Genomic DNA, 19,213 nt, shown 5'->3' on the forward strand with positions numbered 1-19,213 from the left:
GGTCCTCCACTGGGGCCATCTGTCTGGGATCCTGGGTGTGGCATCTCTTGGCACTTGAATGTCCGGTATCACTCCTTCACTTCATTTATCTGGAGCCTGGCCTGGGATGGCCGCAACTGCTGTTTCTCTACAGGCAGCCTCTTCCCCTGGCCAGCTTGGAGATACAGCATGGTAATCTCAAGATGAGACGTTTTTCTATGTGGCTGGTTTCCCTCAGAGTGAGTGTTCCATGAGGTCCAGGTAGAAGCTGCAAGACCCTCACAATCTAATCTCATAAGTCCCAGTATGTCACTTCTGCACATTCTGCTAGTTAGGAAAGTCAGGATAGCTGATCCAGATTCAAGGAGGTGAAAGAACAGACTAGTCCTCTCAATGTGAGCACCGTGGCAATGAGCAAAGCGGAAGAGTGATGGCTGCCACCTTGAAGACAAGCTACCACATGTGGGGAGGGTGGGAACATACCTTTTTTGAAGCATAGTTGACTTACAATATTCCAGGTGTTTATATAAAATACAGTGGATTGGCAGAATTGATGCAGAGAGATTCAGTTTGAATCAGAGTTACCAACCTAGGCATCTGCTTTTATATATATTCTTTTTTCAGATTCTTTTCCATTATAGGTTATTATAAGATACTGAGTATATATAGCCCTGTGCTATACAGTAGGCCTTTGTTTTTCTATTTTATATAGTGTGTGTATGTTAATCCCAAACTCCCAAATTGTTCCCTGACCTTCCCCTTTAGTAACTGTAAGTTTTCTATGTCTGAGAGTCTGTTTTGTAAATAAGTTGATTTGTATCATTTTTTAAGATTCCACATATGTGATATCATATGATATTTATCTCTTACTACACATAGTATGTTAATCGCTAGGTCTATGCATGTTAAAATGGAATTATTTCATTTTTTATGAGTAATATTCCCTTATATACCACATCTTTATCCATTCATCTGTTGATGGACTTTAGGTTGCTTCCATGCCTTGGCTATTGTAAATAAGTGCTGCTATGAACATTGGGGTATATAAATCTTTTCAAATTAGTTTGAAAGAACATGGACTTCTGGGTCACAAATATTGGTTCATACCACTGCTTTGTAACTTTCTAGCTTGTGATGTCAGATTAACCTTTCTGAGCCTCAGTTTCCTTATCTACAAAATAAGGATAATGATATTCCACTGCAGATGATTATGGTAAACTTTAATTGGTTGGTTCAGTGCCTAATATCTGCAGAGTCCTCACTTTTTAACAGTAGCTGTGCTACCTATAGTAATAACTAGTAGTGTTATTACTCCAGCTTGGCCTTTAGATATTCATTCATTCATTCAGCAAACAAGCATCCCCTGCATGCCTGCAGTGTGCCAGGCACTGGCCTCCCCAGTTGTGAAGATGATGATATGTTGTAAGCAGAGACTAATTGGGGTTTCGGGTTTTTTAAGCAGTGTCCCTGGATGCCAGGCAGCATCTCTGGGGTCAGCAGGCCTGGCTCAGAGGAGGAAGGAAGGGCATGTCACCTAAGCCGCTCTGGTCTGATTGTGGTATCCCTTTTGGTCCTGAGTCTCCTGCTGTCACAGTAACTCTCCTCCCATCCTAAATAGTGGGGATGGTATTAAGAAGAGGCAGGGGAAACAAACCCCCATCCCCATTCAGATGTGCGTCCTCAGGTCCCATCTGCTGAGTCCCTCAAGGGCCCCGGGACTCTCTGCAAGCAAAGCCCCAGAAGCTGCTCCTTGCGGGCTGTCGCTGGCATCCAGGATCGAAGCCTCAAACACCGAGATGACAGAAAGCGTAGGAAAGGTAACAATGTCCAGCTCTTGACAGATCATAAAACAACAACTCTCAAAATAAGCATTCTAAATAAAATGAAAAGCCAAGACATCATGGAGAATGCAAGCCAGACAAGGAGACGCCACCTGGCAGGAACCTCATGGGCTGGTCGGGTCTGTGTGTCTCATCTCAGTGGTTTCCTACCACTGGGGACTTCTTTTAAAAGAAAGGGTAGAGCTTCTAACGAGAACCTTTCAAAAACCTTTAGCCTTCTGATAATAGTCTTGTGAAAAATCTCACCTGCTCAAATAGGCTTCATTTGAAGACACTGAAGCTGTAAGTAAATCTCACTTTCAGGAACTTGTTTTTAGGTTAACGATAAAGGAATTCACACTCATTAAGCATCTTTGTCCCAGAATCAAAAAGCTGCATATTACAGAATCACAGAGTCTGCCATCTTTCCCTCAGTCCAGCTGCCCGCCTAGAGCACAAAAACCTGCTACCAACAGATGGACAACCACCATCTATCTCCACAGCAGCTGTGAACAAGACAAGAGCCCGGACTTCGTGGGGGCAGTTATGCCCGGAGCCCCCTTTCCAGGGGACCACACTGGTGATGACGTGAGGGCTCAGCCCTCCTCCACTAGCATTTGTTGGTACATTGCTAATTTCCTGGTCTGACTCATCTTAGGAGGCAAATACTGGCCCATGCTCATTGAAGGAAGAGCTTGGCTGGCTGTGTGAGGCTCAGCGTCTCCAGTAAGCAGACATCTGTCTTGTAGGGTGTCGCTTCTTCACCTGTGTCTCTAAAGAGAAGACATGTCCTCTGAGACTAGTTCCCAACAGTCTGGCATGGATCTAAACTCTGGTCAGGGTGGAAACCCACAGGTTCTTCCACAGGGCCTCTGACAGCCATCCTGCATCTCCCTCCTCCTCCATCAAGAGGGAACAGTCCCCACCAGACCCCCTCAGAGTCATGGGAATTGAGCTGTTCTGTGTCCTGGATTGAGGCGGCAGGGTCACAGATGCAAAATCAGCAAGGTTTTTCTGGTTTTGAGAAACCACACACAGACATCTAAGGATGTTCATCAGCGTGGAAATTTGGGACAGACCTTGCCGGCACTCGGCTGGGGCGGTGGTTTTAAGAAAACTCACTGTAACCCATAGACATCCGGCTCATTGATGTGCTGTTGAACTCAGGTCTTGTTTTCTCAGTGAGAGAAGATGGGGTGGGACAGTGCTCAAAAGAGAAGGCAGAAATGCAGTAGGAACCTGGAGGAGAGAAGCAAGATGTCATCCTGAGGGGAATGAAGAAGGTCTGAAGGTCTGAAGAAAAGAACTTCTCCCAGGCTCTGTGTGGCATGGCATTCGGGCACAATGATTTGGTGATAAAATATGGAGTGGACCCACAGGGAGAGCAGACGCCTCAAGAAATAGATGGATAATTGACTCTGTTGCATGCTCGCTGCTGTGACTGCGAGACACCACACCAGCATGACTAATGCCTCTCCCCTCTGCCTAAATTAGACTGTGATTGTGTTTCAGAGATGTTCACTGAATCACAGATGTTGGAGGTAAAGAGACCCAAACTTCTCCGGAGCACCTCCTGGGGAGTGTGTGGGCTCACCCTCACAGGCTGAGGGACCAGTGTAACCCCTTCCCTTCCAAGGCCTGGGAGCAAAACAGTCACCCAGGGGGAAGTGGGGTTCCAGGGCAGGCTCCTTGGGGTGGCTGTAAGCGTGTGCATTGCAGCAGTGACTGATGCCTCATGCAGACCCTAACTTGGACCCAGAGTGTGCAGTTTGTCAGATTTCCTCTGACGCGCTGCCACGTCAGGTGAAGCAGCTCCAGGTCCTCGCCGGCTCACCCCTTCAGTGACTCTGTTCTGACCTGCAGGACTCTGCTGTAAACGCCTTCCCATGTCTCTTGCAGAACCTAGCCTACGAGATCATCCTGACGCTCGGACAGGCCTTTGAAGTCGCCTACCAGCTCGCGCTACAAGCCAGGAAAGGGGGGCATTCCTCCACGCTTCCAGAAAGCTTTGAAAACAAGCCCTCCAAGCCCATCCCCAAGCCCCGCGTCAGCATTCGCAAGTCGGTGGTAAGTAGACAAGACACAGATGTTCTGAGAACTGGAAGGAAGGATCTGTGGTGGTGTGGGTGCTGGTGAGAATCCAGGGCCTGCCCTTCCTGTCCTCCCCTTAGCCTCGTCCTGGCTCGTGACTGTCCTCCCCTCAGCCCAGTTCCTGCAGTCTTGGGGACCGTCTACTGAACCTGGAGGCTCCCGAGAAAATCCCACTTGCCCTGTGCCCTGCAGCAGCCTGGGAGGGGGCTGGGTGCTGCTGTCCCAGGTCAGTCTCTTCCCTAGATCCAGGCTACTTGGGGACCAAGATCCCTGAGGCCTCAGCTGCCACCCTTCCAGGGGGCAGGCCTCTTCCAGGCTACTGGGCAGCAGAGAGGTTGGCAGAGGCTTACAGCAAGGGTGTCCCTGGTACCCAGCAAGTAGAAGCTGGGGGCTCAAGCTGTGCACGGACCCAGGGTTGCAGGGGGTGGGGGTGGGAGAGGCCTGGGCACCAAGCCCTGTGTTCTCCCAGCAGCAGCTGAGGCGTCCTGCAGAGCGGGACTGTTCAGAAGGTACCGCCTCTCCTGCTCGCATCTGCCTTCCTCCAGGACTTTCCTCCCCTTCCCTCCCACACGCTCTGCACACATCCTGTCCTAACAGACTTTCCTGACTTCAAAGCGGCCTCCTCTGGTAGTAGCAGCACCCAGAAGCTGGAATGTTCCCAGCCTCACGTCTGGTTTCTGCTGCCATATGGCATCCTTGGAACTCTGGGACTCCGGGCAGCAGCGCCATCCCAGAGGCATCGCTCTCACACCCATGTATCCTTCCATCTGTGACTCTCCTCCTCCTCCTCCCCACCAACCCCAGGTCATGCGGAATTGTAGGGTTTTTAATGTTTGCAGAAGCACCATGCTTGGAGACCATGCGGCTTCTTGTGACAGCTCCCATCTCAGAGTTTTTCTTCCACCTCACCATTCACACCCATGCTTGTCCCTCACTGACCACTGCCAGGAACTGCACATCCTCCCACCTCAGCACCTCCCAGCCCCGCTGGCTCCCAATCCTGACGCACCCCCAGAGCTCCAGACCTACAGGTCCAATTTCTCCTTTGATACTTAGCAGACAGCTGAAACTTACTACGCCCAGAACAGAATGCTTGATCTCCACAAAGCTGTTTCTCTGTCCCCACCTCTGCCAGCTTAGTAAACAGGCTAACCAGTCACCAAGTTGCTCAAGCCATCAATCTAGAAGGCGGCCTTGATTCCTGTTTTCCTCTCACCCCTGTGTCCAGCCCACAAGCAGATTCCATCCATTCAGCCCCTAAAACATCTCTCAGCTCATCCACTCCTCTCCCTTTCTCTGTCACCCTTCCCATCCTAACCATCACCACCACATCTCCAAAACTACTCCAGTACACCTCCTGAAATTACCTTCCTCCACAGGGCAGCCACATCATGGTACCACAGCCTTGACTCCCCACCACATCCCTCCCAGACACTCAGCCTCCATATTCCTGGAATAGACAAAGCTTCCACCTACCTGTGTTCCCTCCACCTAGCTTCGTCCCCGCCTCATTTCTGCACAGCTGGCCATCCAGGCCCCAGCTACACACAGAGGCGTCCCCTATTTATTGTCTGTCTTACCCCACAGGAAAAGCAGGTTAAACATCTAGGAATTTTCAGAATATTTGGGGGACTAGCTCTAGTCTATTGTATGCATTCCCATGTGGGCTGGATAAATCTGTTCCTACCTCCATCTGACTTTTCTTTGGTCCCTGTAGACTTCTTCCAGGCAAGTATGCAGGGATGTGCACCATAAGGGCTCATAGAATATTCATTTAGAAGCCTTCCCTGAAAAAGATGGAACATACAGTGAATAATACTGCTGCTCTTTAACTGCCCCAAGATCCCATCCCCCTCAGCAGGTGTCTGTGCTCCATTTCCCTCAGACCCAAAACTGTTGTTGAGAAACATCCTGTGATTAGACATGTGAAGTTCCCCCACAGCCTTGTAGAGATACAGGCGAAGCACAGGCAGCTGAAAAGCACGAACCCCATAGCCTTCTGGTAGCCCCCTTGTTCCAGGTTTCCTGAGCAGAGCAGGTGTCCAAGGGCAGACGTGGAAACGCCAAGGAAAGGGGGAAATTTGGTGCAGAACTGCCCCAGCCCCCTCCCCGTCACCGTGAGAGCTTAGAACTCAAGCTTTTGTGAAGTAATTAGCCTCCAATAAAAAAATTAAAAAAAAAAGAACTCAAGCTTTACCTGGGCAGGGCCTGCGTGACCTTGTACAGGTGTTGACGTTTTATAGCTCAGTTTGGTTCAAGGTCAAGGCTCAGCCTGACCTGGTCCTGCTCACCTCCTTCCCCTCAGCACTCTGACTGCAAACCCTCACTCCCCTCCCCTTACCTCAGGGACTCTGCACGTACTGCTCCACACCCCCGTCTTCCCCAGGAAGCTTAATTTTCCAGCTCTCCATTTAGACGTATACCTTAATTTTTAAATAATGTCTAGTTGACAGGAATGGATTGGATGCCTGTTGTTTACTGGGAGCTTGTCAAAGTTAGAGGGAAACCACAGTAAACAGAACAAAGTCCACCTTTGTGAGCATACATTTTAGTGGCAGATGAACAAATAAACATGATGTGTATGGCATAAGGATTATAAAGAAGAGAGCAGAAAAGCTGAGGTGCTAGTTTACATGCAGTAAACCAGTGAGATGACATTTGTGCCACACCGACATTAGGGCAGAAAGCACACAGGTGTCTGGAGTGTATTCAGACAGAGAACTGACGGGCACAGAGGGCATGGGCTCGGCAGGCAGGGAGCAAGAGGGAGGTTGGTGCGGCTGGAGCACAGAAAGGCAGGCAGGGCCCCCAGGGGTCCCCTCAAGGACTTCGGGTTTATTCTGACTCTGAAGGAAACCAATGGAGGTTTGAGCTGGGGAGGACATAGCCTGGCTCACCTCCTCCAGGAAGTCCCCCTGCCTTGCAGCACGGGGTCAGTGGCCTTCCTGGGTGCCCACAGAGTGCCCTATTCCCTTTCAAATCTCACTTCTCAGTAAAGTATTCCTGTATCCGCTCCCTGCCCATGTGCCTTCAAGAGCAAGGGCCATGCCTCACTCACTGTCCCCCCCTCTCCTTGTGCCTTGAACACGGTTCCTGTTCAGTCAACATGATCGGAAGAACCAACAAATGACTCACCCATCAGCATCCTGAAGTCTTGCCAGGGCGCAAAGCTGATTTCCAGGCAGTGTTAGGATGCATGCATGCACTCCCGAGCAGTTACCGTATAACAGGCATTAGCCTTTCTGTTCTAAAGCAGATCGACCCATCTGAGCAAAAGACTCTGGCCAACCTGCCGTGGATCGTGGAGCCAGGACAAGAGGCCAAGCGGGGGATAAATACCAAGTATGAGACCACGATTTTCTGATACTCACCTCCTTCCCGTCCTCGTGGTGCCTTGCACGCCGAGCAGTCCCGGAGCAGGCTTTCCACCCAGCCCAAGAGGAAGACTGCTCTGTTTGTGTGGCCTTGTCACGGGCGAGAGGCCACTGGCCACTCCTGGGGACGTTCTTTCTGCACCGGTGACAGAAAGTGCAACCAAGACTTTCCAGCCGTAACCCCTGAGAGAGAGAGCAGAGGTTTGTGGCCGACGCTCCCAACCCCAACTCCTGGCCACCACCCAAGGTATTTCTCATGATTCTGCCCCAACCTCGCTTTGCTGTTATTTGGGGATAACACCTTGCAAAAACACAGGGGATCGCTAATACTGCCTAAAAGTATAAAAATCTTGGGTTTATTTTTCACTGTCAGCAGTTTTCAAGGTAGAACAGAACTACCCCCAGAAAGCATCTCTAAAGTCATGATCTCACTAAGTATCGTTTCATGCAAGAGGACAGAAGTTACTCCCCTAATTGCCAGGGAATTCTGTTTCCCAATTTCTATATTTGTGGATTTTATATGTAATCAACCATGTCAGATAAAGAAAACCTTTACATCTGTGGATTGATTCAAAAACCTAATGATTTAAAACAGAGGAATTTATTATGCACAGAAAAACGTGTCTTGTATTAAATATTTTTATTAAAAAGAATGTTTCACTAATGCATTGATAAGAAAACTAGGTTAGTCGTGAGGGATGTTTCTGGTTTCATTTCAAATAACTAAATTTCTACTGCTACCACCAAGAGGGCTGCTCAGGGTGGCAGAGTACCCAGGCCACTCCCCAGAGCAGGAGATTCAGGCAGCAGACTGGCGTCTTACCGAAAGTGCTGACGCAGCCGTAAGCCTGCAAAGATTTTTTTTTTTTTTAATCTTAACAGTTTTAAAGAACATGTTAAAAAAATCTAGGGCTCCTGCCGTCAAGATTTCTGTCATGGAAACCTTGTTTGAGAAAGGTGTTAATAAAATTCTATTGCAAAAAACTTTTTTTCTAGAAAAAAAAACAAACAAAAAAAAAAGAGAGATTCCAAAGTAATAAAACTTTCTTGAAACAAAATAAATAAATGTTTGCTTACTCTTTGATTAAATAAAATTTACTTACATTTCTTTAAGGTATTTTAATTTTTTAATGTCTCTGTGGAGTATTTGTATGATACCATAATGTATATTTATGTAGAATCAAATTATATAAACAGTACCAATATCATTATAGAAAAAAATAACATTTTAATGTATATTGTTCTAACCAATCACATTGTGAATCATTTTGAAGTTCATTATAGCGATATTGATAAATTGTGGGATTGTCTTAATGTTTTTTTTTTAATTAACCAATATTATTTTAAATCTGAGATTATCAGTTACATCATCAGTTGGTGAGTTTTGAAGAAAGAAAACAATTTTATTTCAAACTGACAAATGTATATGGCTTTAGTTGAGTGTTAAAGAATTTTAATACAATATTAAATTACTTGAACTGAACAGTTCCTTGTATATATTTTGCCTATTCACTGTTGATATGTATGTAGTAAATTGAGAGTAAAATAACACTAAAATATGGTACCAAAAGGAAATTGTATAGGAGCAAAGTAAACAGTAGCTTTGCTGAAATGGAGACATATGTGTAAATATGCTTGGGCTTCCAGTTATAAATTTTGTAATTTTTGTCATTATTTATATCCTATTAAAAAAAAGCACATAAAATAAAATGGAAACTATACAGCTGCTGGTGCTTGGCATCATTCTGTGAGCACCTTCCCAGTTCCATTTCTAGGAAAGAACCAAAGGCTTAGCCTTCTCAGCATCCATAGTTAAATGAATTTTTTACTTGGCAAAACTGTTGAGGAAATTGGTTCATTTCCAAGTTCAGCCAGTCTGAGAAAGATGCAGTGGCCTTTACAGTTTGAATTCAGCCATAAAGCCACCATTGTCTTTGTTTAAATAGTAAAGTGGGCTGTAACGAAGAACGGCTACAGGAGGGAAGGACCACCAAACTAGATCATTTTTATAAGTTTATCTGAAGGCCGACACGTTTGTCTTAGGCTGCCATAACAAAATACTGGGTGGCTTAAACAAATTTCTTACAGTTCTGGAGGTCTGGGAAGTCCAAGGTGGAGGTGGCAGCAAGGTAGGTTGCATTCTAGGGGCTTTTTCTGTTGGGTTGGCTTGTTGGTGGCGGCTCTCTTCTGCATGCGCACAGGACCTCTGTTCGGCGTGTGCCTGCAGAGGGTGAGGAGCGCCTCTTCTTAAAAAGCACTAATCGCACCGTGAGGGCCCCACCCCCAAGGTCCCACCTTACCCTACTCTCCCAAAAGCCCGTCTCCAGATACTCCCCATGGAGCACTAGGACATCAGCATACAGACTGAGGGGACACAGACTTTCCATAACAACATTCATTTTTCCTAAAACACATGTGCCAGCTCTGGGTCAAGAGATAAAAGGGCCATGTTAGAGAGACACTGGAAAAATCAATGATTCACATTCCATATCTTATAACTTTCAGGAGAAGATCTCCCCACTGCTGGATCCAAGTGTGTTCCTCTCCAAAACACATGTCGAACCAATCTTGGTGCATTCCCCAGGAATTCTCCAGGCCAGAATACTGGAGCAGGTAGCCTTTTCCTTCTCCAGGGGATCTTCCAACCTAGGGATTGAACCCAGATCCCCACATTGCAGGTGGATTCTTTACCAGCTGAGACACAGGGGAAGCCCAAGAATACTGGAGTGGGTAGCCTATCCCTTCTCCAGAGGATCTTCCTGATTCAGGAATCAAACCCAGATCTTCTGCATTGCAAGTGGATTCTTTACCAGCTGAGCTGTCAGGGAAGCCCAATCCTCTTATTATCTCAGGATTAAATGCTTATTTGTATCAGTTATGGTCCCAGCATGAAGAAGATGGCACCCTCCAATTGGGAGAATTTCAGGAGATTAAGAATACTTACAGAGGTGTTGGCCGCATGTAGGGAACAGTATCCGTTGCGCTACTATAGCCTGAGGGGAAGTGGGGACGGAGGGGCCTGTAGAGGGGGCTGCCAGACAGGTGCCACAGGCCTCAGAACGGGAGCCTGGGTTAAAATATGCTGACCTCGGGGAGAGCGGCCAAGATGGCAGTATACAAAGACCTGAGCTCACCTCCGCTCATGAGCACATCAGAATCACAACTATGAGCAGAACCACCATTGATAAAAAAGACTGGCAACTACCAGGAAAGATCTTCTATAGCTAAAGATATAAAGAAGGAGCCACAGCTAGACTCACAATATAATCAGATCCCTTGACCCACTGGGTGGGTGACCCACAAACTGGAGATTAATTAAACTGCAGAGATTCTCCCACAGGAGTGAGTCTTGAGCCACATGTCAGGCGCCCCCGCCCAGAGGTCAGGCACTAGGAAGACAAGCCCCCAGAGCATTTGAAATTGAAGGCCAGCAGGGCTTAACTGCAGGAACCCCACAGGACTAGGGGAAAGAGAGACTTCACTTTTAAATGGCACACACAAAATCTCACATGCACCAGGACCCAGGGCAAGAGCAGTAATCTCACAGGAGCCTGGGCCGGACCCACCTGCTGGGCCTGGTGAGCGTCCTGGAGAGGCAGGGTGGAGGTGCAGGGGACACCTAGCTGCAGCTCATCATGAGGACATAGACCCTGGAGGCAGACATGTTGGGGAACATTCAAACAGATGAACACTGTGTTGGCAGCTGACGTCTTGGCTCATAAGCACTAAGACCTGGCCTCACCCAACAAACTGTAGGTGCCAGTGCAGAGATGCCTCATGCCAAACGACTAACGGCTGGGACACAGCTCCCCACCCCCATCAGTCCAGACCCTACCGTGGGAGCAGATGGGCCCTGCCCAGCCCTCTAACAGGCTAACACAATCTTCAGGACCTCATACCCAACATATCCTAACTGTTGTTAGGAACCACCATCACCCCACCACCACCACTGATCTGAAACAAGCTCTGGGATCCCTGGCCCTGCAGCCAGACTCTAGGAACCAGCTCTCTTGCCAGTAGTCTGGGACTAACCCCAGGGCCTGGCTTCACCTGCCAGTGGTGGGTAGCAGCCCTGGAGTCTTCAGGACAAAAATGACAAAAATTAAAGAGAGAATATTAAAAGCAGCAAGAGGAAAGCAACAAATAACATACAAGGAAACTCCCATAAGGACATAAGCTGACTTTTCAGCAGAAACTCTGCAGGCGAGAGGGAGAGGCACTATATATTTAAAGTGATGAAAGGGAAAAGCCTACAACCAAGAACACTCTACCCAGTCAGGTTCACATTTAGATTTGATGGAGAAACCAAAAGCTTTAGAGACAAAAGCTAAAATAATTTACCACCACAAAACCAACTTTATGATAAATGTTGAAGGAAGGATTCCAAATGAAAAACAAGAAAATTACAGGAGGAAAAAGCTCACTGGTAAAGGCAAATATATAGTAAAGGTAGATAATCACCCACACACAAAACTAGTAGGGAGGTTAAGAGACATAAGTAGTACAATCATCTGTATCTGCAATAAGCAGTTAAGGGTACACAAAACAATTTGATATAAAATATGACATCAAAAACAGTAATCATGAGGGAAGGAGTGTACAAACACAGGGTGTTTAAAACACAGGTGAAATTAAGAGATCAGCAACTTAAAACAATCATGTTTGTTTATAGATGCTACACAAAAGCCTCATGGAAATCACAAACCAAAAATCTTTAAAAGATAAAAAGGAATTCAAGCATAACACTAAAGATAGTCAAATCACCAGAAAACAAAAGAAGGGGGAAAAAGACCCACAAAAACAAATCCAAAACAGTTAACAAAATGGCAGCAAGAACATACATACTGATCATTACTTTAAATGTAAACAGACTAAATGTGCCAGCTAAAGGACATACACTGGCTGAATGGATAAGAAAAGTGCAATCTGTACATATGTTGCCTAGAAAAGGCTCACCTCAGGTTTAGAGACACATACAGACTGAAAGTGAGGGGATGGAAAAAGGTATTCCACTCATGGAAAAATTTTTTTATAAAGCTGGAATAGCAATATTTGTATCAGATGAATGGGCTTTAAATAAAGACTGTTACAAGAGACAAAGAACAACACTGCATAATGATGAAGGGATCAATCCAAGCAGAAGACATAACAACAACAAATACATATGCATCCAGCACCTCAATTTATAAGGCAAATCCAGGTGGCACTAGTGGTAAAGAACCTGCCTGCCAATGCAGGAGACGTAAGAGATGAAGGCTGGATCCCTGGGTCAGGAAGATCCCCTGGAGAAGGAAATGGCAACCCACTCCAGAGAATTCCATGGACAGAGGAGCCTGGCAGGCTACAGTCCGTAGAGTCTCAAAGAGTCAGACACAGCTGAAGTGATTTAGCAAACATGAATTAACAAACATAAAAAGAAAAATCAACAGTAACATAACAATATTAGAGGACTTTAACACCCCACTTACATCAATAGACAAGATCATCCACATAGAAAAGGAATAAGGAAACACTGGCCTTAAAAATACATTAGAACAAATGGACTTAAATCAGTATTCATAGAGCATTCCATCCAAAAGCAGTAGAAGACACATTCTTTTCAAATGCACATGGAATGGATAAGGAAGCTGTGGTACATATACACCATGGAATATTACTCAGCCATTAAAAAGAATTCATTTGAACCAGTCCTAATGAGATGGATGAAACTGGAGCCCCTTATACAGAGTGAAGTAAGCCAGAAAGATAAAGAACATTACAGCATCAAATGCACATGGAACATTCTCCAGGATAGACCACATGCTAGCCCACAAAATAAGCCTGAATAAATTTAAGAAAACTGAAATTACATCAAGCATATTTTCCAACCACAGTACCATGAGGCTAGAAATCAACTATAAGAAAAAAACTGGAAAAACCACAATATGGGAGGCTAAACAATACACTATTAAATAACTAATGGATCACTGAAGGAATGTATAACTGAATCACTTTGCTGTACACAAGAAATTAATACATTGTAAATCAAGTATACTTCAATTAAACAACAAAAAAATATGCTGATTAAAGAAATCAAAGGTGACACAAACAGGTGAAGAGACAAACCATGTTCCTGGATTGGAAGAAACAATATAGTCAAAATGACTATAAGGCAATCTACAGAATCAATGCAAGCCCCTTCAAGTTACCAATGGCATTTTTTTACAGAAGTAGAACAAAATAAATCTTAAGATTTGTATGGAGATACAAAAGACCCCAAATAGCCAAAGCAATCTTGAAAAAGAAAAGTGGAGGTGGAGGAATCATGTGCCCTGGCTTCTGACTATACCACAAAGCCATAGTCATCAAAACAGTATGGTATTGGCACAAAAATAGAAATACAGATCAATGGAGCAAGCTAGAAATACCAGAAATAAACCCACGAACCTATGGCCAATTAACCTATGACAAAAGAGACAAGACTATACAATGGAGGAAAGACAGTTGCTTCAATAAATGGTGCTGGGAAAACTGGACAGCTACATGTAAAAAAATGAAATTATAACATTCTCTAACACACAAAAATAAACTCAAACTGAATTAAAAACCTGAATGTGAAACTGAACAGTACAAAACGCTTAGAGGAAAAATAGGCTGAACACTGACATCAACTGCAGCAGTATCTTTTTCAACCTGTGTCCCAGAGAAATGGAAATAAAAAACAAACAAATGGGACCTAGTTAAACTCAAAAGCGTACGCACAGCAAGTTCAGTTCAGCTCGGTTGCTCAGTCATGTCCAACTCTTCACGACCCCATGGACTACAGCACACCAGGCCTCCCTGTCCATCACCAACTCCCTGAGCTTACTCAGACTCATGTCCATTGAGTCAGTGATACCATCCAACCATCTCATCCTCTGTCATCCCCTTCTCCTCCTGCCTTCAATCATTCCCATCATCAGGGTCTTTTCAAATGAGTCAGTTCTTCGCATCAGGTGGCCAAAGTAGTGGAGTTTCAGCTTCAACATCAGTCCTTCCAATGAACACCCAGGACTGATCTCCTTTAGGATTGACTAGTTGGATCTCCTTGCAGTCCAAGGGACTCTCAAGAGTCTTCTCCAACACCACAGGTCAAAAGCATCAATTCTTTGGCGCTCAACTTTCTTTATAGTCCAGCTCTCACAGCCATACATGACCACTGGAAAAAACATAGCCTTGACTAGACGGACCTTTGTTGGCAAAGTAATGTCTCTGCTCTTTAATATGCTGTCTAGGTTGGTCATAACTTTTCTTCCAAGGAGCAAGTGTCTTTTAATTTCATGGCTGCAGTCACCATATGCTGTGACTTGGAGCCCAAAAAGATAGTCTCTCATTGTTTCCCCATCTACTTGGCATGAAGTGATGGGACCAGATGCCATGATCTTAGTTTTCTGAATGTTGAGTTGTAAGCTGATTTTTTCTCTCTCCTCTTTCACTTTCAAGAGGCTCTTTAGTTCTTCTTTGCTTTCTGCCATAAGGGTGGTATCATCTGCGTATCTGAGGTTATTGATATTTCTCCCAGTAATCTTTATTCCAGCTTGTGCTTCATCCAGTTCAGCATTTCTCATGATGTACTCTGCATGTAAGTTAAATAAGCAGGGTGACAATATAAAGCCTTGATGTACTCCTTTCCTGATTTGGAACTAGTCTGTTGTTCCATGTCCAGTTCCAACTGTTGCTTCCTGACCTGCACACAGATTTCTCAGGAGGCAGGTCAGGTGGTCTGGTATTCTCGTCACTTTAAGAATTTTCCACAGTTTGTTGTGATCCACACAGTCAAAGGCTTTGGCATAGTCAATAAAGCAAATGTTTTTCTGGAACACTCTCATGTTTTCAATGATCCAACAGATGTTGGCAATTTGATCTCTGGTTCCTCTTCCTTTTCTAAATCCAGCTCAAACATATGGAAGGTCACGGTTCATGTACTATTGAAGACTGGCTTGGAGGATTTTGAGCAATATTTTGCCAGCATGTGAGATGAGTGCAATTGTACAGTAGTTTGAGCATTCTTTAGCATTGCCTTTCTTTTGGATTGGAATGAAAACTGACCTTTTCCGGTCCTGTGGCCACTGCTGAGTTTTCCAAATTTGCTGGCATATTGAGTGCAGCACTTTCACAGCATCACCTTTTAGGATTTGAAATAGCTCAGCTGGTATTCCATCACCTCCACTAGCTTTGTTCATAGTGATGCTTCCTAAGGCCCAGTTGACTTCACATTCCAGGATGTCTGGCTCTAGGTGAGTGATCACACCATTGTGATTATCTGGGTCATGAAGATCTCTTTTGTGTAATTCTTCTGTGTATTCTTGCCACCTTTTTACCATCTTCTGCTTCTGTTAAGTCCATACCATTTCTGTCCTTTATTGTGCCCATCTTTGCATGAAATGTTTCCTTGGTATCTCTAATTTTCTTGAAGAGATCTCTAGTCTTTCCCATTCTATTGTTTTCCTCTATTTCTTTGCATTGGTCACTGAGGAAGGCTTTCTTATCTCTCCTTGCTATTCTTTGGAACTCTGCATTCAAATGGGAATATCTTTCCTGTGCCTTTTGCTTCTGTCCTTTTCATAGCTATTTGTAAGTCCTCCTCAGACAACCATTTTGCCTTCTTGCATTTCTTTGTCTTTTTCTTACCCATGAAAGGAAGCCATAAACAAGCTAAAAGACAAAATATGAAATGGGGGAAAATATTTGCAATTGATGTAACAAGGAATTAATTTCCAAAATATACAAAAGGCTAGCTCAATATCAAAAAACAAACAACTTGATCCAAAAAAAGGGCAGATGGCCTAAATAAACATTTCTCCAAAAAAGATATGGATGGAACAGGCACATGAAAATAGTTCAACATCCCTAATTATTAGAGAAATACACATCAAAACTACAGTGAGGAATCATCCCACACCTGTCAGAATGACCATCATCAAGATGCCTACAAATAATAAATTACTGGAGAGGATGTGGAGACAAGAGGATCCTCCTCCACTGTTGCTGGGAATGTAAATTGGTGCAGTCACTATGCAGAAGGCATGGAGGTCCCCTAGGAAACTAGAAGTTACCATATGAACCAGCAATCCCACTCCTGGGCATTTATTTGGAAATACAAGAACTAATTCAAAAAGATACATGCACCCCAATGTTCACAGCAGCAATATTTACAATAGCCAAGACATGGAAGCAACCTAGATGTTCATCCACAGATGAATGGATAAAAATGATATGATATATACATAAACACACACACACACACAATGGAGTATTACTTGACTACAAAATAAAATGAAATAATGCCATTTGCAGCAACATGGATTTTTTATTTTCCTTTTTGGGTGGAGAGAGGCATACTGCACGGCTTGTGCAATGTTAGTTCCCCAACCAGGGATCAAACCCAGGCCCACAGCAGCAAAAGCATAGCATGCTAACCACTGGACCACCAGAGAATTCCCTGTAACAACATGGACAGACATAGAGATTATCATACTAAGTGAAGTCAGACAAAGACAGGTGTCTTATGATATCACTTATATGTAAACTCTAAAAAATGATACATATGAACTTATTTACAAAACAGAAACAGACTTACAGACACAGCAAACTTACGGTTACCAAAGGGGAAAGGGATAATGGGATTAACAGATACACACTACTATATAGAAAATAAAGGACAGGGAACTACATTCACTACCTTGCAATGTGAATGCAAGTGAATGATAGTGAATGCATTCACTATCACTACTACGTGATGGGAAAAGCACATATATGTGTGTGTGTATACGCACTGAATCACTCTGCTGCACTCCTGAAACTAATGCAACATTGTAAATGAATGACACTCAAGTTAAAAAAAAACAAAGAAATACCCTGCTCTCACTCCCCATCCTCCACCACCTGAACCAACTGGAAGCCACAGGGCAAGGTGCCCATTGATTGGGTCTACACAAGGCACCACCAGTCACACATCAGGGCAGGCAGAGGGAGGAATCAGTCTGGGGCACAAACAGAAGACAGCCAGCCCATGTATTAAAGGGATTTGCACTTAAATTTTCTTGAAGGGGGAATCTGAGACATTGGCAACTGAAATATCCATGGGGGGTGGAGACACTTGAATGTTAATATTATTCCAAAAAAGACTTCAATTCTTTTACTTCATTTATTTTTTTCTTAAATGACAGTCTATGATAAATTTGGGTGAATGAACCCAATGAAAATTATGTCTAGTTAGTTCATTAATAAGTCATGAAAGTGATTTTTCTCAAGACATACCAGATTTTCTGCTGAAATACTTGGAATATTGCTGGTGCATATAATGTTTGGATATCATGGGGCAGAAGACAGGCTTAAATGGAGAACACATGGCCAAATTCTCAGAAATCAATGAAAATTCATACTTGTACCCTAAGCAGCATTGCTCCTAAGCTATTTCTGAAAAGAAATAAAAATCTGATAAGTGGGCTAGCCACCAGAGGTTTTTTTCCACCGAACTGGAATACCATGACCATGTTCATAAGTCTGTATGGAAGGCCCTTTTTTAAAAAGACATTAAGTTTTTCAATTCTCATTTTATATTACATAACTATTCACTAAGTATGTTTCCTATGAAAATTTAGCAACTTGATGGTTATAAACACATTTCTTAAAATTTGGTAACCAGCCAACACAGGTCCACAGAGTCTTCCTGCACCAAGGCTCCATCAGCCTCTTCCACACTCCATCCAGCTGGCCCCAGCAATTGGGTCCTGCTTCCCACAGAAAGGGAATTTCATTAGGTCTACTGCCCGATCACCATTCTGCATCCTGTGAGATTCCATTTAGTACTCAAGAGCCAAGACTTATTTTTGCAGTGGAATTAACCCAAAGACTTTGGTGCTGACCTGGGAAATGCCAGTTCCACTTAACTGCTTCCTATCTTCATCTCAAGCCAATCCTCTGACCAAAAGCTCACTCTGTACCCACCACAGCTCCACTTTACCTAGAGTTGGTAGTGCAAAGATGATTATTCCCAGCTCAACATAATGTATTCTGTATGTCATTCATAAATAATCATAGCTACAAATTATCACCCAAACAGTTTCTGTTTTTCTCTCCAAAACCCCGGAGACCTACGTTTGTAAAAGCTGCATGGGCATTTTAACTTTCCAAGTATGATTAATGACTGGTGATGTAAAGACTTACACACACCAGATTGAAATGGAGATTCTCCATTTAACGGCTCCAGGAGAGTCACCCCAGCCGAAGGCGGCAGTGCAGCCATTGAGGTCTGAAGACAGCCAAGGAGCTGTCACTTCACAAGCCCAAAGGCACTAACATGCACCTTGCAAGTCCTGCCATTTAGGAAAACTTGGAGTGATGTCTCAGTACTGAAGTAAGAGTGAACTGACATGGAGCCACTCTTAACCAAAGTCAGTTCACAACATGGTAATAAAAGCCGTTCAGGCGCTTCTCTGGTGGTCTAGTGGTTAAGAATCTGCCTGCCAATGCAGAGGACATAGGTTCGAGCCCTGGTCCAGGAAGATCCCACATGCAGCAGAGCAACTGATCTAGCTCTCTACAGCACAAAACTACTGCAGCCCATGCACCTATAGCCCACACTTGGCAACAAGAGAAGCCACCCAATGAGAAGTCCATGCACTGCAACTGGTGAAAATCCCACACAGCAACGGAGACCTAGTGCAGCCAAAAATAAACACAAACACGTAAATCTTTAAAAAAAGAAAAGCCATTCAAAGCTATCCACATTCAATACTCAGCTGTCCTCTGGATGTCTTGGTGCCTCAATCAAATGCCCAAAAGCTGCTCCCCGGGAGGTCTGCAGTTCTCCCTCTTGTTGCCTCTTGTCAGTAAGACAGGTGAGCAGGGAAGCCGAGATGCCCCCGAGTAAGCAGCAGTATCAGGGCTTCCCAGGCAGCGCTAGGGGTAAAGAACCTGCCTGCTAAT

General features: G+C 44.5%; 2 protein-coding genes across 18 annotated transcripts in view; one reads left to right on the forward strand and one right to left on the reverse strand.

Moving 5' to 3' along the window:
* The window catches only part of ANKS1B (ankyrin repeat and sterile alpha motif domain containing 1B), a 1,085,637-nt gene extending 1,078,348 nt beyond the window's left edge, over positions 1-7,289 (forward strand). For 9 of the 15 annotated variants that reach the window (XM_061125565.1, XM_061125567.1, XM_061125569.1 and 6 more), the window contains 2 exons: positions 3,699-3,866; positions 7,144-7,281. In XM_061125565.1, coding sequence (XP_060981548.1) covers positions 3,699-3,866; positions 7,144-7,254 — 279 coding nt within the window. In that variant the 3' untranslated portion in view covers positions 7,255-7,281. Of the gene's footprint in view, positions 1-3,698; positions 3,867-7,127 lie in introns of all 15 variants that reach the window. The other 6 variants (XM_061125566.1, XM_061125568.1, XM_061125571.1 and 3 more) reach the window with 2 other exon arrangements.
* The window catches only part of LOC133044016 (uncharacterized), a 38,886-nt gene extending 22,356 nt beyond the window's left edge, over positions 1-16,530 (reverse strand). The window contains exons 1-5 of one of the 3 annotated variants that reach the window (XM_061125583.1): positions 10,831-16,530; positions 9,351-9,485; positions 7,262-7,447; positions 5,578-5,677; positions 2,922-3,038 (exon numbers count right to left, since the gene is read on the reverse strand). In XM_061125583.1, the coding sequence (XP_060981566.1) occupies positions 2,922-3,038; positions 5,578-5,677; positions 7,262-7,447; positions 9,351-9,404 (457 nt within the window). In that variant the 5' untranslated portion in view covers positions 9,405-9,485; positions 10,831-16,530. The other 2 variants (XM_061125582.1, XM_061125581.1) reach the window with 2 other exon arrangements.
* Positions 16,531-19,213: the final 2,683 nt, after the last annotated feature.

Source organism: Dama dama, chromosome 22 (genome assembly GCF_033118175.1).
Source record: "Dama dama isolate Ldn47 chromosome 22, ASM3311817v1, whole genome shotgun sequence".
Lineage (NCBI taxonomy): Eukaryota > Metazoa > Chordata > Mammalia > Artiodactyla > Cervidae > Dama > Dama dama.